This window comes from Aspergillus brunneoviolaceus (genome assembly GCF_003184695.1).
Source record: "Aspergillus brunneoviolaceus CBS 621.78 unplaced genomic scaffold BO95scaffold_55, whole genome shotgun sequence".
In the NCBI taxonomy this organism is placed as follows: domain Eukaryota; kingdom Fungi; phylum Ascomycota; class Eurotiomycetes; order Eurotiales; family Aspergillaceae; genus Aspergillus; species Aspergillus brunneoviolaceus.
Window position 1 is genome coordinate 103872 of NW_020290785.1, and position 22690 is coordinate 126561.

A 22690-nucleotide genomic window follows, 5' to 3' on the forward strand; every position below is an offset into this window, starting at 1 on the left:
CTTATACACTCCAGTACTCTAAGTAGATCATCACCTCCATCCATCCACCAGCAAGTTACTTGGATTGAAGCATCGAGACTAGCTAGAGTGAAAGTCGCTACATAGCACTTTGGCAATTAAATTCAAGTCCTGCTTCTCTGCCCAACTCAAATACACTGCATATACACCGTGCTGTACTTAATGCAAGCACCGAGGTACAGTACATAGTCCAGCACAACATCGTGCTCATAGTCCAGAACCCTTAGCAGGTACTTCGTGCTTTGTAAATCTTGAACTACATGTCCATCCATACATACATACATACAGTACAGTAAATCCAACTATCACCAATAAACCCAATAGATACCTACCTACCTACTAACCAACCCACCCAAGAAAAAAAACGAGTAGTACTCCAATGAAAGACCCGCATGCAAGCTGCACCCTCCCAATTCCTGGATTCGGTCCCCCCTTGAGGTCCGGCATGCGCGGCCGAACTCTATTCTACTCCAGTACTTTCGTAAACCTCGAATCACCCGCTCGCATTCGTTGACGAAGAAAAAAGTATGTCAGGCATTCGGCGGGCATTGGTGTTATTCCTTTGAATACCTAAGGAGTAGGTAGTTCTTGTTAACTACTAAAGTAGGTGCGGCCAGCAAACGGCCATATCATCTGACTTAGGAGGCTTACACCACCTCCCCCCCCCCCGGGGCCACTCTAGACTAGGTACCGTAATCTGTATCTAATAAAGTGTGCAGTGAATCTTCGTAAATCGCCGCTGGCAGGGTTGGGGCGGGTGGAGAGGGCTTCAGTACGGTACTTTCTACTCACTCCCAGGCAACCAACAACCAACCTATCCCGTCCGAGATCCTCCACTCCGACTACATCAACAAGCAGGGATTTGAGCGGATATCCCGGGAATCCTTTCTTCGGCCCTGATCGTTTGATCGGGCACACGGAAACTTCCCTAACACTTTTTTTGCGGGTGTCTGTCCACGCCCTTACTGTCGGGGGGGGCGAGAGCCGATGTGACTTCCGATCTAGTATGGCTATCTATCTGACTATAACTAAATGTAACATGATGTCTGCTGTCGGTTCTGTACAGCGCACCATCGACAGTATTGCCGGCGTAGTCTGGCACCAGTCCGGTACGCACGCAGAACATTGATCAAAAGTTGGAAGGACCGGCATGTTTCATCGAGGCCGGCAAGGTTGCGGTCCTGTGCCATAGCACGCATGATATGGAGGTACCCAAGGGATGCTCACATACATACATACATACATACATCCGGTAAGGGCAGGGCCATACAAAAACTGCAGAATACAGCGGAGTTCTTTCAGGACTTATCCCCTCTGGGGAAGTACACGTAGCTCACAGCCGTGAGGATTCAGGAACCATGGAGGTATACCGGGTTTGTCTCATTCAGATAAGCAGCGTTGCCTCCACTGGTTTAAGTGCAGAAAAGAGAACAATCCTAGCTGTTCGCAAGCGTCACACTGTCTAGAAATCTCGGGGGACTACATTACATGATAAGTAGAAAGTGACTCAGATGAGAAGAATAAAAGAGATTCCAGCCCGGAACAACTCTGTTGACCAAAGATCGAGCAATGTATCTGGGAGAAGACGAGAAGAAAAATGAAACAGGCCAATCGCTTAGATGACGGACGACGAACCAATGAAAGCAACAGATGCCCAGGCTCAAAGGGAAAATTCAGTCGCTAGAAGGCTAAGAAAGACATCGTAAGAAGACGTCTCTTTCTGTGCACTGACAAGTGAGAATCCAAAAAAAACTCCGGGTTTTCCAGCCCACGCCGTGCTTGCAAAGTACAAGAAAAGCAGGAAGCCAACAATCCTGGTCATGAAAACATACTCCCCCATGAAATTGGCAACGAAAAAGAGATATCCACTCCCAAAAGAGTAATGCATAACGCCTCGAGTCTCTCCCTTCTCCAGAGAAACTGCTCAGAAGTTAACCCGTGAGAGTATGCAGTCCACCCGTCATCGTTCATCAAACTCGCAAAGAATTATGACTCCATCACAACATCACCATCCGCATCGACTCCGTTGGCTACTGCTTGCTCTGGCATGCCGTTCTCATGAACCTTGACACTCTCGTCGTCGGCAGGAATGACCATTTCAAGTTGCTCGACCAACGATTTCCGATTCACCGATTTGGTGACTTTGGTTTTCTTTTCGGTGCTCTTACCTTTGACCGTCGCAGGGGCTTCGAGTATTGGGCTTTCGACACTTTCGTTGTCCGCACTATTCCCACAAACCCCGCTGCCGTTCAACGTAGGCGTTGCATCATCACCACCAGTGCGGTTCATTTGCTTCTCAGTCTCCAACGGCATCGCGGTCGGTGACATCTCTTCCAAGTGGCCGGCTGCCATGTTCTCGATATCCTTGCCTCGTTCATTCTCAGTGCCGTTTGGCTCCACGCTGCCCGAATCAGCAGCGGGAGACTCCATGAGCTTGGCACTCCGGCCGCGGCGGACGCTCATCTGATTCGCACTAGGAGTCATGGATGCCAGCACCGATGATCTGCGAGGAGTGTTGCGACCGCTAGTGCGGACGGTAGTCGGTGTCGAGGCCGTCTTGAGGTGTGTCCGACTTCCCCACGGTCGGCCAGGGCGCTTTTTGTAGGATGGAGCCTGAACAGGAGGCCAGATCTCGAATCTCCATGCAGGTATGTCATTAGTGGGATTGGTCTCAGCCGCGGTGTTGGAGTTTGTGGATGTGGTAGGCGGCGGGCGGAAACCATTACTGTTGATCAATGCATCTGTAGAAGGAGGTCCCGCCGGCTCATGCGGAATTTGCTTTGGTTCCGGGTCAACGATCCCATTCAAGACCGGAGGAGCTGTACTGTCTTCTTTCAACAAGTCGATATCAGTGGATAGTGGCTGCTCTTCCTCGTCACCTGATCCTTTGACATCCTCGCTTTCCTCTTCGTCTAACCCTTCGCGGGGCGCCACTGCATGCAGTGGGGCTCGATCGAATTGTGACTGATTGCTTCGGCCCATGATGTACGGTGTCCACACGAGAGCATCTGGATTGAGCTGAACATATCCCTTGCTCTCCCAACTTTGAATGCACTCCTCAAAGTATTTGTAGTCAAGACGCAAAGCATAAGTCTTGGTCACAGGATCCCTCACAAGAGCACGCAACGCTTCCAGACCCGACACAATGTCGTCGGCTGTCATGCCTGTGCGTTCCGAGATCTCCGCGATGCTGAGAGGAGTCTTTTGGCTTCGTAGTAGGTAGGATAAGATGAGCCGCCAGTAGTTTCGGTAGGAGACCAACCCCATATCCGACAGGGGCTTCTCCGGCGACCCTGTCTTTCCCTCAATGCGTGTGAGCAGGTAAGAAAAGTCAATAAGTAGGTTTCCATAACCTTTCCGCTGATGAATGGGTAGCGTTAGAATGCACGAGACATTGTTCGCTGAGCTTGGGCGCTTTTCCTTGCTGAAGTACCCAACGAAATGGCATCCCAATTCGTCGTACTCGGTCATGACGTAGAAGAGGAAAGGCTCTACATCATAATAAAGAGTTTTCGAACCCAGGAACAGCTTTGCAAGCAAGCAGAGATTCTGGCAGTAGACTGGATTCTTCCGCCCATCTACCTCGAATATGGATATTGACCCTTCCCGGTAGATTTCATCGCCAGGAGGGTGCTTCGCCGGGCATTTGAGTTTATGCCGCCACGCAACGTAGTCGGAGTTCATATACTTCAGGCAGAATTCGCAAATGTAAAGGACTCGGTTGCGGCTATATTCTTCCGGGTAGGGGGCGGCGTACCAGGTCTCAATCTCATAGCCCCCAAAATTAATGTACTTGATCCTAGACGGAGGGCCTGAGACCTTCTGTGACGCATGCTGTACGGTTTCACCGCTGGTTTCAGTTTGCATGACTCTTCGTTGCCATTCCTCCTCTGCTTTGTGACGGGCTATTTCGAACTTCTCCCGATCCATGTTGGTCGGCAACGTCTTTGATGTATCCGCGTCCACCTCAGAAAGAATACCTCCGTACGGTTTAGACTTGGACTCATCCATCTCGCGGTCGTTGAAAGAGTAGAACGGGGTGTAGTAGGAGGCAGGCGTTATTGGAGCAAAATGAGCTTGAGGCTCGGGAACAGGCGGGGGTGGCTTAGGAGTCCGGTGGTTGCGCGTTTGAGATCTGCTGCGAGAATTGAAGATTTTGGACAACCTAGACTCATCTAAGCGAAACGCTAGGACGAGACGCCCATATTGCTTCAGCACGATGCGGCAATTTTCCTGTTCGGTCTTACGTGTACGCCGAGAGCGCGTTCGAACTGGAGACATGCCATCAACAACCTCGCCCATCTCACGGGATATTGCCCGATCGGAGCGCAGTGAAGTCTGCCGTTGCCGTTTACGTAGGACAGGCGCATGCTCATCAACCTCTGCCGACGCCGAAAGGGCTTTCCTCTTTCGTAGCGACCGAGAGCTGTTTAGGAGTTCATCGTTGACTGTTACTGTATTGAAGATTGAATGAAAGTCAGAGCCTTCTTCGCCAGTATGGGCTGGCAGCAGTTCTTTGCGCATGTTCTTAGCTCGACCCTTTCGTTGCACTGGTACGTTCCCCTTGGGGCTGGGCCTCAGCTTCTGCCGAACGCAGGTGGGACATCGCCATGAATTGGGTCCTACCATAGTTTAGCACATCATGAATTAGTGGTTTGATCAGGAATGAGATAAGATACCTTCCGCGTCATCCAATGCACTCTGTTCCCGGGCGCATTGCCGGTGAGCTGTCGGGTTTCCGAGTCAGTAAGGATCGTCCAACAGCCGGCTGGATAATTTATGGGGCCGCGAAACCAACATACAATGATCGCCACAGACTCCGCAAGTCAAATACTCCTCGTACTCTTCACTAGGATCGTTGTCTTCGTCCTGGCCACAGAATCTAGACACAGAGCAATTCATATTAGTTATCGGTGTTTCAGGCGACTGCCCCTGATGTGGCCCGGAGCCCGGCAGGTCAGGGGCACGGGCAGCCAAATTGAGGTTCTAGACTCACATGCAGTTGCCGCGGACCGTGTTCTCCGCCTCCGCATCCTCATGGTCATTGCTTTCTCCTTCCCATTCATCGTCCGTTTCCTGACTGCTTGACGACGAACCCGATGCATCATCTTGTTCTTGCTCGCTGTCGCTGCAATGCTCAGAAGCAGGGTCTTCGTCTGCGTCTGCATCTGCTGGGCCCGAAACAACATCTTCGTCGTCCTCGGTCGGGGCTTCCTTGGGTAATTTCACGGCGCCAACCGGCTCAGCATCAAGCGGAGCGCCGTCCACGTCCATCTCAGGATCGGTTTCGCCTTCAGCATCCAGTTCATCGTCAGGGCCAGCTGCCGGGGTGTTCTCAACAGGCTCGCCCGAAAGGGCGCGGTGCACAGCGTCCTGTAGCTGTTGGTCCATCTGATAGAGATCTGTGTCCTCTTCCCCTTCAGCATCCTGCTCACTGTCCACCAAATCCGCGGGGGTATTGTTGTCCAGGTCGTCATCGACCGGCGGCACTATTGCCGGCATGTTGAGTCACAGCGGTTGCAACGGTCGCCAAAACCAACGGGCATTAAATTGTCTCGGACACTTCGAATCGAAAATAGAGGGAATCCGTAGCAGGCACAAGGCAGCCCAGCAGTTGAAACTATACAGGCTCCCCGCAAAAGTAGACAATCACCTGGCGCCGCAGTGAATGGGCATGGGGAATCATAGAACAAGTTGCCCGGGGCGCCAGCGAATGCGACTTAGAGATCGGCGAGTAAAGGAGTTGCGCTGAGAACCCAAAGTTAATAAGTTGAGCGCAGGCGCAATCAAAACAGCTGTCAGTGGAAGGGAAAGATGGGAGAGGAGCGGGATGGAACAATGGCGGATGGAACGCGTCAAGCTATCAGATACGAGGGAACATACCTCTCCCACGAGCACAGCCAATGTACCCTAAATTCAATAGCAAGGACCGTAGGGAAAGAATCTCAGCAGCTGAAGAAGGCCGTCTACAGGCGACTTCCCGGAATCTACGCACTCGCCCCTTCTGCTTCTCCTGTCCCTGTGAGGTTGAGTGCCGCTGCTGACTCATCCACGGCCGGGTCACCGCCCCGCCTAAACCGCTTTGGGTCATCCGCCAGACTCTCGTTCGAACCTCCGGCGGGCTTCAACTTCGCCAGTCAATTCCTCCACGACTTCATTCCCCCGCGTTTACCCGTTGCGTCTGCCGCTTCACTACACTAGCACTACACATCATGGGTGTCCCCTTCGAGGCCTTGCTTCCTTTTGGAATCATCATCGGTGTAGGTCCTGCCAATTGTGGTTCCGCAATTCGTCCTCGCGCTCGGTTTGACTGACCATGACGTGACAGTCCCTCACTGCTGGTGCTGGTGGTATCTGGGCCGTTAAGTATTATGCCAACGGCTGGAAGCAGCCGCGCTGGAACCTTGACCTGTGGGATAGAGTGAGTTATACCCCTTTTGGGCGATTGAATGACCCTGCGCGCTAACAGCAGAGCAGCAAAGTATGTGATCCATCCTTGGCGATTCCACCCCAATGCATGACGAACGATTTTCGGAAATTTCACGCATGCGCGATCTACGTCTTGGAGAGGAGCTACAAAGCTAACGTTTGACTTCGCCGCAGTGATGGAGAGAGATCAAAGAATGACAGGAATATTCCGAGGTCAATCGGCCAACCCCACAGCCCCCACGGGCTTCGAACTCAACAACCCCTGGAAGGTACAGTGCTACTTGCTTTTTATTGCCATGCGCGCTTCCTGTTCAGGCGACTGACCTGTGCTGCAGCTCGAGAAACGGATTTACTAAGGCGATCCCTGCGCCATGTCTGCAATTTTCTATTTGTGCCTCATTTGTTCGTCCTGCATTAGCTTTGAGAGAAATATCCACGCCTCGGGTTAGAAAGAATAACCTCATTCTTTGTTATCTGTACAATCATTGCGAGCCAGCGAGTTCCTCGCTGCCACGGTAGAATTCCAAAGATATCCAAACATTCTATTTGATTTGAGAGACCAACCCGCGAATGCCTTCGATTTCATGCTCTTGGAAGTGCATATCGAACCATTTGGCCAACGCCTTGACGCGGTCCTCCTCGCTTTTCAAGGTTTCGACCACCTCCGAATGTCCGGCTGCCCTTACCTTCACAGTGTTTCCGGCCAGGATACAGAGCCCTTTGACTCCTTGTCCGCTGTCATCAAGCAGCATCCGCGTGCAAACCAGCGTCTGGGTGAACCAGCTCGTTCGCCGCTGACTGGTGGCAAAGTTCATGACCTCGAAATCCTGTGGGAGAAACTCCACCTCGGAGAACGAGTACATGGGCATCCAGGTGCTGTCCCGCGCATACCGGACCTGGTAAATCCAAACCTTCTGCGTCTGGTCCACGAACTCGGGCAAAGTATCGTAGATGAGCTGCATTTCCGACGGGGCTATATTCACCCGCGCGCTTCCATGCTGCAGCGGCAAGGGGCAGGTAGGCCCGTTGCTGCCGAACCCGACGTCCACCTGTCCGATACGAGGGTTAGCAGCGTGGTGTAGACAAGGAGCAATGTCGGGATATCATCCGATTTGTGCTCGGGGGGAAATTCGACAGCCATACCGCGTATTTCTCGCCGTCGATGGTCACAATCAGGACCATGTGTCCCCTGCGGTGTAACATTGCGCATGAGTTTCTCGGCGTTGGGTTCGCAACAGCATGCAACGGAAACGGTCGCGCCACTCACATGCCTACAAAGAACCAGTTGCGGCTGTCGGTCGACGCATCGGAGGCTGCAGTGTTCACTCGCCCTCCGGTGGGGTAGACCGTGTACCCCAGCGATCGGAGGACATGGTAGAACAGCATAGTATTCTCCATGCAGTAGCCGTCGAGCCGGCGGGACACCAATTTCTCGAAGACGCATGCCGGACGGATGGAGATGGAGTGGTGCGCTGAATAGTGAAGCCCCGAATTCCCCCACGGAATCGAGGTTAGGTGTGCTCGCTGCAGCTCGGTCAACGTGGCCAGAGGGCGTTTCTGGATAGAGTCGCGGACATATTCCAGTCGACTGCTACCAGGAGTGGCATTAGGGAACCCGATGCGCTCCAGGTAGAGCTCCAGCTTGTCGGGAGTATATGTTGCTGCTGCAGCCATGGTTCGTCGCTGGGTTTGAGTTGAGGTCAATTCGATTCGGGGGCCGAGTCAAAGCTTGTGAATGCCGGGAGTGTCCGGCAGTTCATCTGGATGGATGATATTGTGGAGAATTACCCGTTTGGGGGCACCTCGGTCACGTTCTTGCCTGCTTCTATAGTATACCAGTAAGTCATCGACCGTTTGTTATCTTCATGTGCATCTACACATGCTACACAACCAAGAGGCGTACCTCAAACAAGATACATTTAATTTAATCAACTCACTAACACTTAGGAATGCCCTTTGATCTGACTCTCCAATGACCTCTGCCACTATACAGCTGCCAATGATGTCAATCCTCCGATCCTCGGTTATTCCACATGCTCGACGACAATCAGCAGCTTGAAGCATAAAGGTATGCTATCTACCATTGAACCTGGCACGAACCTCGACGGTCCCCTTCGCAATCCATACTATTCTCAGAGCCTGAATCCCACGCTTCAACCCCTACCAGTTAAACCAGAGGCTCTCCGCATAAACCTCCGCGACTCTTCCATTGCCCCGGATTCACCCCGCATCGACTTATCTCACTCCACCACAATCACCACCATCATCCACTCCCCCTCCCAAATTCTCAAACAAAGACACCAACTCCCTACCAACATGCCAACACCAACCCCCCTCGAAGAAAAGCTACGCATCCTCCACAACTACTCCGCCTGCGACGTACGTAACACCACGCACCTTGCACAAATCCATCAACAACCCACCCACCCAGAGATCCCCAGATCCCCACTCACAGCACAAACAACTAGGTCTCCGATGCGCTCCTCAAACTCCAAACCCCAGCCCCAGGAGCCCCCGCCCGCGCCGGCCACCTCGCCGACCTAAGTAAGTAGCAGCACCATCACCAAAATCCCACCTAGCCAGCAAAAACAAAGCAAAGCAAAACCTAACCACCAAGAAACAAAGCCCCCTTACCCCACCCCCACCCCCATCCCCCAAGCCCTAGCACCACCAGAATAATCGCCCCAGTCTCAACCATCAAATTCATCTCCAAACACGACGATATCCCCGCAGCGAGCAACGACAATGCGCACACCATCCCCCCAAACACGCACTGGGTCGACACCGTCGACCCGGACACCATCGTGGTTATCGACCAACCCCCAACCCAACACTGCGCGGTCGTGGGCGGGATCATGGCGCTGCGCATGAAGCACCTAGGCGTGAAGGGGGCGGTGGTGAACGGGCGCGTGCGCGACCTCGCCGAGTTTATGGAGTGTGGGCTCCCTGTGTGGGCGCGGGGGACATCGACGGTGGGGAGTGGGGCGGAGGCGAAGGCGGTCGCCCGCAATGTCGCTGTTGATGTGGGTGGGGTGGTTGTTGAGCCTGTATGTTATCCCTATCCTGGATTGAGATAAAGGGAGGGGGGGGCGGGGGGGTTGCGTTGCGTTTGGCTAACCTGCTGCTGCGGCGGGTATGTGGTATACACAGGGAGATATCATTGTCTGTGATCCGGTGGAAGGCGTGGTGGCTATTCCGCGCGATCTGCTCGATGCCGTTTTGGAGACGATGCCCAAGTTGGTGGCGATGGATGATCGGGTGAAGGAGGCTGTGGGGCAGGGTGTCAGTGTGCTCGATGCCTTTAAGCGGTTTCGTGGGAAGATTTAGATCTCCTCTCTCTTGTGGGTGTTGGTGGGTGGGAAAAGGTGTCCATGTGCTTGAGTTTGAGGGTTCTGGGGCTTACGCCTGCTCCATTTATCTATACGGAGTTTGACATGGGTATATACTATCTGGAAGAGTTCTAGATGATGAGGATGGAAGATATCTCAAGGTATTAGACTTAATCCAACGCCTGAACGTCCAGAACAATGGCGGAGAGCACAAAGGTTAAGAGAAGCCCGCTCTTTATATATTAAGACAAAAAGGAGAGAAGATTCACATGAAGCCAGCTCATTCTAATTTTTCCCCCTCGTCCAACTGCTTACTCCGCCACCCACACGGCGGCCATACCCATACCCGTACCAACACACATGCTGGTGACACCGATCTTCTTGTTGGTCCGCTTCAGCTCCGTCAGAAGTGTGCTGACCTGTCGAGATCCAGTGCAGCCGAGCGGGTGACCGAAAGCGATAGCGCCACCCTTGGGGTTGATCTTCTCCTGCGGCAGCCCCAGCTCGTTGACGCACCACACGCACTGCGAAGCGAAGGCCTCGTTGATCTCGTAGATGTCGACGTCGTCCTTGGTGATGCCCGCCTTCTCCAGCGCCACGGGGATCGCCTTCCACGGGCCGATGCCCATGAGCAGGGGTTTTACACCCACGACGCTGCCGGTGACGTACTTGCCGATGATCTTCTGGCCGAGACGCTCGGCGGTGGACCGCTTCATCAGCAGCACGGCGGCGGCGCCGTCGGAGATCTGCGAGGCGTTGCCGGCGTGGATGGAGCCGTCCTTGGCGAAGGCGGGCCGGATCTTGCCCAGCGACTCGGCGGTGATGCCGTCGCGGATCCCGTCGTCGGCCTTGACGGTGATGGTCTTCTCCTCGTTGGTCTTGGGGTCGGTCCATTTCACCTGCAGGGGGACAATCTCCTCGTTGAAGAGCCCGGCCTTCTGCGCCTTGACCGCCTTCTGGTAGGAGGAGGCAGCAAAGGCATCCTGCGCCGCACGCGTGATCTTCCGGTCCTTGGCCATCTGCTCCGACAGGACACCCATGGGCACCTTGCAGTTGGCGGACTCCGGGTGGCTCTCCAGCAGCTCGGAGAATTCGGTCACGGCGCCGGGACTAGTTTCAGGATCCGGGTCAGTTCGTGCTCAGGTAAAATGAGAAGGGGTGAGTGCGACACTTACCCATATTGCGAGGACATGCTCTCAACGCCAGCACCAATACCAACCTCGATCATACCGGATTGAATAGCGTTGGCAATGTCAACGATAGCTTGAAGGCCACTGGAACACTGACGGTTCAAGCTCTTCACAGCCGCGGTCTCAGGGAATCCAGCGACGAGCGCAGCCGCACGGAACTCAGTAGCACCACCACCAGGGGGCAGAACCGATCCGACAGCGATGTCTTCGACGACGCTGGGGTCGATGTTGCTCTGGTCGATCACCGCCCTGAAAACACCTGCCAGCAGGTCGGCGGCGGCGGTATCCTTGAAGCCGCCCTTTCCACCCTTGGTGAGAGCCGTCCGCAGAGCACATGTCACAACAATATCATCGGGGTTCTTCTCCGTGAGGGCTGCAGCGCCTTTCTTGCCTCCGGGACCGAAGTGAGAAGCCACCTGGCTGAGACGTTGCTGGGCTAGAATACTGCTGTCAGCTCAGAATCACGGGGTGTGTTGCCTTGGAGGGGTGATAACATACGAGAGGACATAATGACGTCAATAAATGAAGACAAGGAAGGGGGTGAGATAAGTGTGTCCTGGCAGCAAGGGAAGGGGAGGAACGATATTTTGACAAAAGCAGGATCAGAAAGAAGATGCAGCAGGACTCCTTTTCGCTCTTATAAGACGGAAGTCCGGGGAAGAGACAGCGTGGAGAAAGTCATTCAGGTTAACCCCGGCCTACCAGCTCTTTAGTTACTGGTTGGTGAATAATAATAGGTAATCCTGTGAATGTACCGAGGCTCGGCCGCATTATTGTTAGTCCGTGGGGATGGGTCACGGGATCGCCGAAAGCATGGAGATTCATGTGAAGACGGATGTTGGGGGATCCATCCTTGACTGGCCGATGACCAGGCTGATTATCTGCATCGTCGTCATGAGATCAGCAGTATGATACCAGATTTACTTGCATGTGATGGAGTCAGTCATTGTCATGGATACTGGAGCATACTATCTCGGCTGCTGATAAATTCAAGCGCTCCCTATATAATATGCTTCCAGACTAGATGAAATATCCGTCCTGTCTCTAGTATCATCATGGATGACAGACACCATTACTGCTTTGACGAAAAGACATGCTAGCTCAAAGCCATGTGTAGCTTTCTACTCCGTATGTAACCAACATTAGTCCCTCCATGTACATATACCCGGGCTCTCTCCCTCAAGCACAAACAGCAAGCATAAATCCAGAAGGCGGTGAACCCCAAGGCGGCGAGCGAGTGCGCGCGCGCACCGTGCACCGCGCTCCATCTTTTTCTGCCGGCCTATCCCGCGATAACCCAAGAAAATAAGCCTGCGCCTCAACCCAACCGCCGAGCATCGCACACCCAAGTAATCCTCCAATCCTTCAACCTTCAACCTCGCACCACAACGAAACACTACCCACCCAGCAGTCCCAATGCGCCTCGCCCGCCTCCTCCCGACCTCTCTTTTACCACCAGCTGTCCCAACAGCCCGTCCCTTCCCCACACAATGCCTCCTCCGCACCCACAATAACCCCCCGATCACCATCCGCCCGGGCATCCTCTCCGCGGCGCACCAAGTACGTCTCGTCTCCCTCAACACCGGTACCCTCGAAACTAACACCACTCACAGACAAAAAGCCCAATCCGGACCTTCACCACCACCCACCGCAAACCCTCCCCCTCCCCCTTCCGCCTAACCAGCACCCCGAGCCCTAAGACCCCTCCGCCCTCGACCGACGAATCCCACGCCGAACATGACCATGCCCACGACCACAACAGCAAACACGCCTACTACAGCCCCTACAAACCCAAGCGCCAATGGCCTCCGGACATGTCGAAGCTCTCGCCGAAGCACCAGTTCCGGCTCGAGCGCAAGTACCGGCGGCGCGCGGCGCTGAAGTACGCCCGGCCCAAGTGGACCAAGTTCACTAAGTTGGTGCAGTGGTTTAGTATTGGGTGTAAGTTTTCCCCTGCTGGACTTTTAGATTCGGAGGAGGGGGGTGGAGATGGAAGGGGGGGGAAAGGGGAGGGGAGACTGAGGGGTGGGGGGGTTGTTGGACACTGTGGCTGTGGTGAATGGGTTACTGACTTGATTATTATCTGTGTGTGTGACAGTTGTTCTGATTTATGCGATGCTGTTTATGGAGTGGGATGAGAGGGGAAGTCCTTTTGATGAGGTAAGGCTTTATTTGCTCACCCTTTGTTCTGCTTGCGAGTGCGCTGGGCAGTTGGTGTGGGGTTTGGACGGGGCTGATAAGTTGGATAGATTCGGAAGGCTTTCTTTGGAGGGTTGAAGGGGGCATTTTCCACGCCTGCGCCGCCGAGGCCCGTGAGGGAGGCCGCCGGGGAGAAGGATCGAGAGTAAGTGGTTCTACCACCCATGGCTGTGCAGCGGTTGCTATACATCGAGCGAGGATAGAGCGGACTCGAAGATGCGTGGAGAACAAGGCCTAGGACCCGCATACTGTATATTACCCTGTCCATGTACAAGAAAGATAGAATAATAACATCCAAGAAGACCTTAAGTACTATACTGTTGGTCGTGAAAAGCGCGCAGCCCTAGCGTGTCTGTCCAACAGGAGAAAACGATTGAACTGCCTGACCATGCTCGCAAGGAAACGAATACAAAAAAAAAGAACGTCAGATGATTTCCCAGTCAGGTCTGTGGCCCTGTTGCCGTCGTCAAGTCATTTCGCCGTGGCCGTCATGGAACGGACAAATGCACCCAAAACACCTTAGAAAATGCCAGCGCCTTTCAATCCCAAATACTCCGCAATCGTCAGATAGAAAGATGGGACAAGAAAACTAATCAAATCAAGCAATGTTGGACCTTCCGGCAACGATTGCATAAACAGGCTCTGTCAGGATAAACAGTCTCAGCAAAGGTGCTATGACTGGCCAGGGTACCTAGCATGTGAACAACACCGATCGCGAAACAGTCAGGTCTACAGCCAGTTGCCAATGACATTGCTCGGAGGCGCTCCGGCACTGGCAGGGACGTCCAGCACCAGTTCCAGCTTGGGAGGCTGCTCGTCCAGGAGACCCTTCTTAGGGCTTCCACCTGCTGCCTTGACCGGGGATTTGGATGGTGACCGAATCTCCGGGCGAGGAGGTCCCTCACGAACAGGCAAGTGCGGCCACCCATCATCTATTGCTGCGGCAACCCATGTGCGGAGACAATCGTGCACAGAGGAATAAAACTTCTCCTTGCAAGTCCTCAAAGTCCCGCCCATGACCTTTTCGAACCCTGAAGCTCGGAGCTCAGCTCGCAGTTGATTCCTCTCCTGGGTAGTGGGCAAAGACGCCACGATCCCGTTCAGTAGGTCTAGATGAGCCGCCAGATAATTGGTAGCATCCCATTCGACACCGCCGACATAGGGAGCAGCTGGCACCGGCGGCCGAGGGACCGGGAAGTGTCGCTCTCGGTATGTTGCTGATGAAGGTGTTTCATCCTTCGGGGTCGGAATGATATTCAGATGATGCAAGAAGATCCAAAAAACTTCTTTGCTCACATTCGTAACCTCTTTACACCAGACTCGGTAAGGACGTGACTGGTAAATGTTCGCAATGAAAGTTAGCGGTTGGTTTTCTTCGGATGGCGAAGGGTCACGCAAGTACGAGAGGATCCGCGAGGCGCGTTCAGCAGCCATCTCATCCAAGGATACAGCCGAAAGCTGGGTGAAAATCAAGTTGATAATAATCCCTCGGGTGGTAAATTCACTGGGTCCTTTCTTCTCCTCGTCAAAGAGCATCTTGAGCAAGGCTGGAAAGAGTTCTCCTTCAATTTTGGAGAGGTGCTCGAGTGCGATAGAGGTAGTGCAAAGAGCTTTGAGACATAGCAAAGTCTCGTGAAGCAAATTATCCTCGTGTTCTTCTCTGTGGGAAGTATTAGCACTGGGAACTTGAGATTTCCCTCACCAATCCGGATTTACTACTCACCTCCACTCAACTTTCATGATGCGATAAAGTAACTGGACTATCTCGTCCATGCCACCATCTGCAATGAACGCGTCAACCCAGCTGACAGTCTCATTGCGCAGTAGAATCCGAAGCTTGTGTATTTTGCCAATCTCTACCATCTCAGGTTTCTGAATCTCCCTCAAATAGTGGACAAAGTCTGATGGGTCAGTGGCTGTATCGCGCGCAGTCGCGGAAAGCGAAGTGGTAGAAGCATTGGGCGTCAAAAGTTTAGAAAAGCCCGCGGGCAAAGAGTAATCGGCGGATTTGGGACGACGGTAGAAGCTTCCACTGTCCGGGCGCTTCTTGGGCGACGAGCTGCTTTTGGAAAAGCTGAAACCACGACTCCTGGATCGGGATCGTGAACCTTTGCTATCATAGTTCTGTCTTTCTTCCTTGTGCTCCTTCCTACGCCCGCGACGACCGGTACTGTCATTTGCACCGCTGCTGGCAGTATGTGGGGTCGCGTTCTCTGTTCGATCTTTCAGGATGAAATCAGCCTTGATGTTGGTGTCCAAAGATCGCATTTTGTCTCGCATGTTGTGAGGAATATTCCGCGCATCCTGTCCCAATAATTAGAGCTGCCTTGTTTGAGGGGGGGTCGCGCGACGGGAAGGCTCACCAGCAATTTCTCGAATTCCGAGTCGAGTTCCTTTGGATTTAGGCGTTTCCGCAATTCAGCCTCCTGCTCCTTAGCATTCAAAGCGGAGATGGCTGCCTGAACGCGAGAGACCTTTGGGCTCTGCTCTCGCGCAAGCTCAGCCTTCTCACCCTTCTCTGGCCGTGACAACGCTCGAGGCCTTCCGAATCGCTTGGATGGCGACGATCCCGATGTGTCCGCCGTCGCCGTCTTGTCTGAAGATAAGGCCTGTAAAGGGGCCAGGACTTCCTTCATCCTGCGGCTACCAGCGAGGTAGTCTGATTTCGGTCGCGGCTTGGGTTCAGTTCGTAAAGTGCGAGGAGTGGGAGATGGCTGCTGTTCGTAGTCCCAGATATTACTTTGATGTGTCGGTCCATATGCCCTAGGTGTACATGGTGATGTCTCCTCTTGCATGGTTCTACGCTTGTTCTGTGTTGGAGACAGTCCGGCTTGGTCGGGGTACAAGGGCGGCACAAACTGATCCCAGGCGGGTGAGGGCATGCCGTTAACTAAATCCGATGGACTTCGGTTCTCCTTATCCCTAGCGATCTTGGTACCCTCCGTCTTGTTTCCGCGTTGTGATCTTCTCAGGATAGCAGAGAGGCTGTTGGCTGATTTCGCCTTCTTTGGCCTCAAGTTCTGCGCGTCAACATCCAGGGCCTCCTCCGGCTTGGGTTCTTTTCGCTCCATGTAGCTCTTGAGGGACTTCAGGGAGACCGCACTCTTGGTCTTCTTGTGCAGTGTATTCTTCCCCTGCTTTCCCGGCGATCTCTGGGCTGAGCCAATGTCTGCCGATTCCCGGTTTGGGGCTATTTCGGTGAGTGGTTGTTGGTTGAATGACGCAAAGGCCCCATCGCGAGGCGGTGTAGTGGAACCGTCGGAAGGCTGGCTTGTATAAAAGGCCTTGGAGGGGAAGGCGTCATCCGCAGAGGAGTTTCGTTTGTGAGATTTCGGGGACAAGAATGCTCGGAAAACCGAGGGCCTAGAAGGGTTTCGTGTGGCGTCGTCAAAGATGCTGGGGGATTCCACAGTGGGTGCCATTTCGAAGAATTGCCCTTATGCCTGCAGCTGACTTGAGAATCGCGGATCTGGTTAGTATGGATGTGGAGTAGGGTGATGGAGTAGGACGGAGTAGTTAGGCACCTGGCATAAATTACTCACGGTGCAGTTGCCCCAGCACAACAAGACAAAGAATCACCAGCGACGCGGAATGACGGCAATGACGACGAGAAGGCGAGGGACGGTTTTAGGCGAAACGAGATAGTAGCGACATGCAGCTGAAGGTAACAACAGACATCGAAGAAGGCCCAGAAATTGCGAAGTATCTATGAATGCAGCAAAGACGAAGATCAAACCCGACACGACAAGGAAGAGGAAGAAAAGACGCGTGAAAGCAGAGCCCGCTGTTAGACTGACTAGCAGTGACAGCCAGCACCGATAGACACGACAAGAGCAGACGGGGGGGCAAGGGACACACACACACACACAGACACACACACACCGGAACGAACGCCAACCTCAGGTGGGTGGGCCGGGCATTTGAAGACTTCCAAGGCTCGGGGACAAGGCAAGAAGAACGAGCATGCTTCCTCCACTGTCTAACCTAATCGGCATATGGGCGATGGAGACCATACGCCATTGCCAAACGGCTGGAGATGAACTGCGCCGCGCATGAAGCGGAGGGTGTAAACATGCTGCGGGCGGCGGGGTTGTCCCGGGCAACCATCCTGTTTTCGGCCGGTCGCGCCGCCGGAAGTTGATGGATGCGATAGATTGATTGATATCAACATCTTCCATATCACCTGCCTGATCGCCTGCAGATTACGAGGATGATGCTGATGCTGATGATGCTGCTGATACTCCTGCTGCCCGACCATCTCCGTCATAAAGACTGGATTTCTAAGCCGAGAACGATGTCATAGTGGAGGAAGTGATGGCATCTGTCATAATTCCCAGACGGCTGATCTGTCATTTGCCTGGGCCCATGATGTTATAATTTGGAGGGGGCTGGACGGATTTCATATGAGATGATATGGTAACCACCTAAAATTAATTACAGAGTACTTTGTACTGTACTTGTGACAGTCCGGATTATTGCCACAATAGGGTGGGGGGTCTAGTCAGTAAGGTAGGACTGGGTCCCGGAAATACATGTGTCTAGGAGGCGGAAAACAATGGTGACATTCTATCTGAGACTTCTAACAATAAATTAATAACGGCGTAGGACTAAGGCTGGCTAGTCGTAGTTTAGTTGTTTGTTATTCAATGATGACAATTCTGGATGATGTAGTGAGTGAGCTCCGTAGTGTAAGCTGCTATACTTTTCTACAGGGCGGATGGCCCAATCAATAATCCCTCGCAAGGCAATCATCGCGGGGAAAAGCGGCGCCTGAGGCGGGAAGGCTGCAAGGGAGCCCAGCCTAGCGAGCCGTCCGTACCTTAGACTGGATTCCTTAGGTTCCTTAAGCTCCTTAGGTTCCTCAGGTTAGTGACAATCCAGACAAACAATAGCTGTCGTCTACTGTACATTCTCATCAAACAACAACCCTCTTTATAATCGGTCTCTTCCCCCCTTCCGTCCCCTCTTCCCGCTTATCGGTTTGATCTTTGTACTTGTTGGTTACCTTCATCATTCTTACCCATTTCCCCTCTAGCTAACCATTACACCTATGACTAACCTAAATTTTAAGCCAAGCCATGTTCAATGGTGCCTAGAAATGCCATCGCATTTAGTAAGAAGCGAAGGCTTGGCCACCACTTCACCGCGAACAGCCTCCAGTGGGATGCCGCATGCCGTCATGCCTCCAAAATTCTCTTCTTTCCTTCCTCTCTCTCCCCTCCACCACTTTCTTCTCATACCTTGAGCTAGCTCTTGAACACTGATTGCCAAATTAAAACCACCAACACACATCGAGTCTGCTTGCTGTCTTGCCAGCTTTATACTTCCGACGCACAGGAAGTGATCTGGCCTGTTTTGTCGTTCTCGTTCCCTGTGTGTCACTGGTGATAACCGCATTCGGGCAGTTTCGGGCTCTCCCCCCCGCAGGGTACTTGGATCTTCCGGTTGAGATCCCGACGTAGTCTGGCCTCACCATTGTTCTGAACCTCGTGGCAATCCATGTCCACTTAACCACCTGGTGCTGCATCACTCACAAATCCAGTACACTCACTTCTCAAATCTTCCACGCTCGTGCCAGCGCATATAACCACCTCGCCCCCCATGAATTGCCCTTCACGCACCGACGACACCCTCGAGCATCCCGACTGGAATCAGAACCCGCCCGCCTTGAACGCAGACGTCACCACCCGAAGTGACTTCAACGGGCTCGCCAATTCTAAGGTCCATAGGCGGCACGCGTCGGGGATGGGAGGCGCTTCAGAGGAAGGTGTCTCGGCAATGGATCATCGACCGCATAGTCTAGACGGGAATGAGACCGAGATAGAGGAGAAATGCCCCGGTGGGGTGGTCTCTGTCGCCCCTGGGGATCATATCCCCGGGGAAGACAGCGAATCTCCCTGCCGTTCTTTCAAATCAACTATCTTTTCATATCCTGCCCATGTGGCGCAAAGTCTTGTCAAATTTGCCCGGTTCATAGGCCCCGGCTTTCTGATCGCAGTAGCCTACATTGACCCTGGAAACTACTCTACCGACGTGGCAGCAGGCGCAGAATACCGTTACGCTCTTCTGTTCATCGTGCTCGTCTCCAATTTGTTTGCTATCTTTCTCCAGTCTCTGTGTGTTAAGCTTGGCACAGTGACCGGGCTTAACCTTGCAGAGAACTGTAGGGAACACCTTCCGAAATGGCTCACTATTGTTCTGTACGTCTTTTCAGAGGCTGCCATTGTCGCCACTGATATAGCAGAGGTAAGATCGACTATCTCCAAGCAGCCTGACTCCGTTCCCTGGGCGGAATGTTCAATTGACCGTCCTGGCAGGTAATTGGATCGGCGATCGCGCTCAACCTTTTACTCAAAATCCCTCTAGTTGCTGGATGTGCGATTACTCTAGCTGACGTCCTCTTTATCCTCATCTTTTACCGACCAAATGGGGCCATGTGGGGGTTGCGTCTGTTTGAATTCTTCGTAATGCTTCTTGTACTGGGGGTTGTGATTTGCTTCTGCATCCAGCTTTCGCTGATCAAAGAGCAATCTGTTGGCGATGTATTCCGGGGCTACTTACCATCATCTGCCATCGTCCAATCAGAAGGGTATGTGAGCCGTCATATGATTTGCTTATGCACAGTCCTGACATGTTGGTTGGCAGTCTGTATCAAAGTTGCGGTATTCTCGGCGCAACGGTCATGCCGCACTCGATGTTCCTAGGCAGCGGAGTGGTTCAATCGCGACTGAAGGAATTCGATGTTACTCAAGGCTACGTGGATCCATCCGTCTGCCTCGGAAGCACCGGTGGTGAGGTCGAGTATAGACCCTCCATCCATGCCATTCGGGGTTGCATGAAATACTCAATCATTGAGCTTACCTTGTCGCTCTTCACATTCGCCCTGTTTGTGAATAGCGCCATTCTCATTGTTGCAGGTGCCTCGCTCTATGGCACTCCTGGGGCAGATAATGCGGACCTCTGGGGCATCTACGACTTACTTTCCAGCTCAGTTGCTCCTGCGGCGGGTCTGATATTCGGGTTAGCGCTCCTCCTCTCTGGTATCTCTGCAGGAATCGTCTGTACCATGGCAGGGCAGATGGTAAGCGAGGGAATGTTGAACTGGACCATCAGACCCTGGCTCCGTCGATTGATTACTCGATCGATCAGTATCATCCCTAGCATAATCATTGCGGCTGCCGTCGGTAAAGATGGATTGGACAAGACCTTGAATGCCAGCCAAGTGGTTCTGAGTGTCATCCTTCCCTTTGTCAGCGCTCCTCTCATCTACTTTACATGTCGCAACCGTTACATGACCGTCCCAACTGAGCGGGTCTTCGAGGGCGGAGAATCGGCGCCGGGAGGAGTCAAGATGAAAAACAATCTCTTCGTAACCATCATCGCTGTTATTGTCTGGCTGGTTATTGTGGTGATGAATGTCGCGCTTCTTGTGCTCCTTGGCCTCGGCAAGGCCTGAAGCATGAGCTGCCAAACAATAATCTCTACCACCGCAGGATTGCGCCAGACTCTAGCCTGGATCGATTCCCGGTCATTCCCCCGTATATAGCTTAGCAGAAGGACAGAAAGAAAAAGAAATCAAATTGCTTCATCTGGAAAACTTGAAGGCGCATAGACATGACCCAACTCCGAATGCTTTCCATAATTCGAACACCTAGACTCAAAGATACTAGACCGCCTCCCCCCCATCCGCTCACCCAAATCAGCTAAGCCCGCCCGCAGGCTCCTTGATCTTACTCTGCTCCGGCGGCTCATCGATGAACTGCGGGGGCGCGACCTCGTCCTGGAGAAAGCTGGGCATGGCACTGTCGGCCATGGCGCCTTCCATCATGGTCTCCTCGCCGAGGGCCTCCAGTTCAGCGTCGAGCTCCGCCTCGTCGACATCCTCCGGCACATCGTAGGCGCGCGAGATGCTCTCCTGGATCTCGTTGCCGATGTCCATCAGGTCGGCCATCTCGTCCTGCATGCGCTCGATCTTGTCGATGTCGATCTGCCCGTACTGCTTCTTCAGGGTCTTGGTGGTCGTCTTCATCGCGTCCACCGTCGTCATCACGTTCTTCAGGTTGTCCTGCATCATCCCCGCCTGCTCCATGTTCCACGACTGCTGCGACAGCTGGTCGCGCTGCGCCTCGTACTGCTTCCGCCGCTGCAGCACCTTCAGCGCCTTCTGCCGCAGGGCCGTCTTGCCGGGCCCGTCGCGCATCTTGGCGATCTTGGTTTGGTAGGTCGAGAGCTCCGAGTTCAGCGCGGCCAGCTTGACGTCAATGCTCGAGATGCGATTCTCTACCTGTTTTTCTCCCGGATGGTGGGTTGGGGTTAGTTCAGGCCATCACAGGTTATGCGTGCGGGGTTTCGGAGGAGGGGGGAAGGGCGGAGAAGCGATAGGAGACAGAGAGGGTGAAAGAGAGAGGGGAGGGGTGAATCGGAAAGGCGAAGGGAAAGTGGGACACTTACATTGCTGATCGCCCCGTCCAGTGTTGGCTTCGGAGCCGCGTTCTTGCTACCGAATAGTCGGTTCATCGTTGGTTTTTCTTTCTTGTGAGGGATGATCAAGAAGGGGAAGATGACGGAGTGAGAAAGAGTTGGGGTTGTGTTTGTGGCACCCGAATGATTGGAAGCTGGAGTGGTTTAGTTGGAGGGCGGGAACTGGGAACTGGAACACCGTCCGTTAGGCAGTAAATAGTCTCGCCGCCTACATGAGAGTATTGGATGTACTTCGAGCACAGCGCGACATCGACTAAACACCGACGTAGACGTCACTTTCTCATTTTGTTCGTGACTGTGTAAGGGTATAGTGACAGGCGACAATATTCATTCTCTCCCGTAATTTGATCTGAAGCCAGACTTTGACGGGACATGGCTGAGCGCTTGCGTACGGAAGTCTTAGCGATTAGCGATCGTGTCAGTACAGTAAGATATTATCCTAAAATTGGGGATTGACAAGACAGACACTCCACAGGTCATCTGACCAACATTCCAGATTCCACATTGACTACGGAGTACGGACTCTTCGTACCGGTCTGCCCAACTCTACCTGATTGGGATAATACACAGTCAGGTGCAATCAATACTTCAGTGGCAGGGTGATTAGCAGGCTCCGACGCAATCAACAAGCATTCCGCAATGATGGAAACGACGGACTAGTCGTACCCGGTACTTGCACCCACACACGAGCGGGTATGGTCAGTGCGGTACCTGATACGTAGGCCCGACCTCCCAGCACCGGCCATGCAAGGAAGCAAGCAATACCAACTGGAACTCGTCTCGTGCAGCCAGCCTGAAGACTCCGACTGTTACTGCGCCTTTCCTTAGTTACATACGTTGTTGTCAAGATAGAGGAATATCTACACAATTATATCACTAAAGAAGAGGAGAACATTGTAGTCTTCATGCTTTATGCCTTTGCCCCCTTCTCTGATTAATCATCCGGGTCGAACTCCCTCCAACCCACTAAGCAATTCCCAGACTGTGAAACTCATCGACCATTATTATTCATTTCCGCAGGACTAACTAACTAGACTATCCCAC

The 22690-nt window shown here is 53.2% G+C and overlaps 9 protein-coding genes across 9 annotated transcripts; 4 read left to right on the forward strand and 5 right to left on the reverse strand.

Moving 5' to 3' along the window:
* Positions 1-1757: 1757 nt before the first annotated feature.
* Positions 1758-5700, reverse strand: BO95DRAFT_212448 (putative histone acetyltransferase). Its single transcript, XM_025581124.1, has 4 exons — positions 5015-5700; positions 4821-4900; positions 4698-4745; positions 1758-4640 (listed from the first exon to the last, which is right to left on the reverse strand). The coding sequence occupies exons 1-4, from the start codon at positions 5518-5520 to the stop codon at positions 2005-2007; spliced, it is 3270 nt and encodes a 1089-aa protein (XP_025439784.1). The 5' UTR covers positions 5521-5700; the 3' UTR covers positions 1758-2004.
* Positions 5701-6146: 446 nt separating this feature from the next.
* On the forward strand, positions 6147-7003 carry BO95DRAFT_445269 (NADH dehydrogenase [ubiquinone] 1 alpha subcomplex subunit 1). Its single transcript, XM_025587108.1, has 4 exons — positions 6147-6278; positions 6347-6443; positions 6622-6716; positions 6783-7003. The coding sequence occupies exons 1-4, from the start codon at positions 6231-6233 to the stop codon at positions 6801-6803; spliced, it is 261 nt and encodes an 86-aa protein (XP_025439785.1). The 5' UTR covers positions 6147-6230; the 3' UTR covers positions 6804-7003.
* Positions 6983-8121, reverse strand: BO95DRAFT_419011 (arylamine N-acetyltransferase family protein; the record flags this gene model as incomplete). The annotated part of the gene is made up of 3 exons (XM_025584474.1): positions 6983-7496; positions 7591-7636; positions 7715-8121. 3 exons carry the CDS (start codon positions 8119-8121, stop codon positions 6990-6992), a joined length of 960 nt encoding a protein of 319 aa, XP_025439786.1. The 3' UTR covers positions 6983-6989.
* Positions 8122-8334: 213 nt separating this feature from the next.
* On the forward strand, positions 8335-9774 carry BO95DRAFT_484124 (RraA family protein; the record flags this gene model as incomplete). The annotated part of the gene is made up of 4 exons (XM_025590325.1): positions 8335-8826; positions 8916-8991; positions 9136-9494; positions 9598-9774. The coding sequence occupies exons 1-4, from the start codon at positions 8518-8520 to the stop codon at positions 9772-9774; spliced, it is 921 nt and encodes a 306-aa protein (XP_025439787.1). The 5' UTR covers positions 8335-8517.
* Positions 9775-9922: 148 nt separating this feature from the next.
* BO95DRAFT_445273 (3-ketoacyl-coA thiolase peroxisomal A precursor) lies at positions 9923-11632 on the reverse strand. Its single transcript, XM_025587109.1, has 3 exons — positions 11465-11632; positions 10952-11402; positions 9923-10886 (listed from the first exon to the last, which is right to left on the reverse strand). Exons 1-3 carry the CDS (start codon positions 11472-11474, stop codon positions 10088-10090), a joined length of 1260 nt encoding a protein of 419 aa, XP_025439788.1. The 5' UTR covers positions 11475-11632; the 3' UTR covers positions 9923-10087.
* A 379-nt stretch (positions 11633-12011) lies between these two features.
* BO95DRAFT_445274 (uncharacterized protein) lies at positions 12012-13600 on the forward strand. The gene is made up of 4 exons (XM_025587110.1): positions 12012-12526; positions 12580-12907; positions 13065-13126; positions 13216-13600. The coding sequence occupies exons 1-4, from the start codon at positions 12383-12385 to the stop codon at positions 13312-13314; spliced, it is 633 nt and encodes a 210-aa protein (XP_025439789.1). The 5' UTR covers positions 12012-12382; the 3' UTR covers positions 13315-13600.
* A 294-nt stretch (positions 13601-13894) lies between these two features.
* BO95DRAFT_368850 (uncharacterized protein) lies at positions 13895-16587 on the reverse strand (the record flags this gene model as incomplete). The annotated part of the gene is made up of 3 exons (XM_025582850.1): positions 13895-14825; positions 14889-15469; positions 15529-16587. 3 exons carry the CDS (start codon positions 16585-16587, stop codon positions 13895-13897), a joined length of 2571 nt encoding a protein of 856 aa, XP_025439790.1.
* Positions 16588-18588: 2001 nt separating this feature from the next.
* BO95DRAFT_212644 (NRAMP family metal ion transporter) lies at positions 18589-20743 on the forward strand. The gene is made up of 3 exons (XM_025581125.1): positions 18589-19411; positions 19483-19754; positions 19811-20743. Exons 1-3 carry the CDS (start codon positions 18767-18769, stop codon positions 20619-20621), a joined length of 1728 nt encoding a protein of 575 aa, XP_025439791.1. The 5' UTR covers positions 18589-18766; the 3' UTR covers positions 20622-20743.
* On the reverse strand, positions 20632-22053 carry BO95DRAFT_394640 (putative SNF7 family protein (Cta1)). The gene is made up of 2 exons (XM_025583699.1): positions 21617-22053; positions 20632-21449 (listed from the first exon to the last, which is right to left on the reverse strand). The coding sequence occupies exons 1-2, from the start codon at positions 21680-21682 to the stop codon at positions 20865-20867; spliced, it is 651 nt and encodes a 216-aa protein (XP_025439792.1). The 5' UTR covers positions 21683-22053; the 3' UTR covers positions 20632-20864.
* Between the last annotated feature and the right edge of the window lie 637 nt (positions 22054-22690).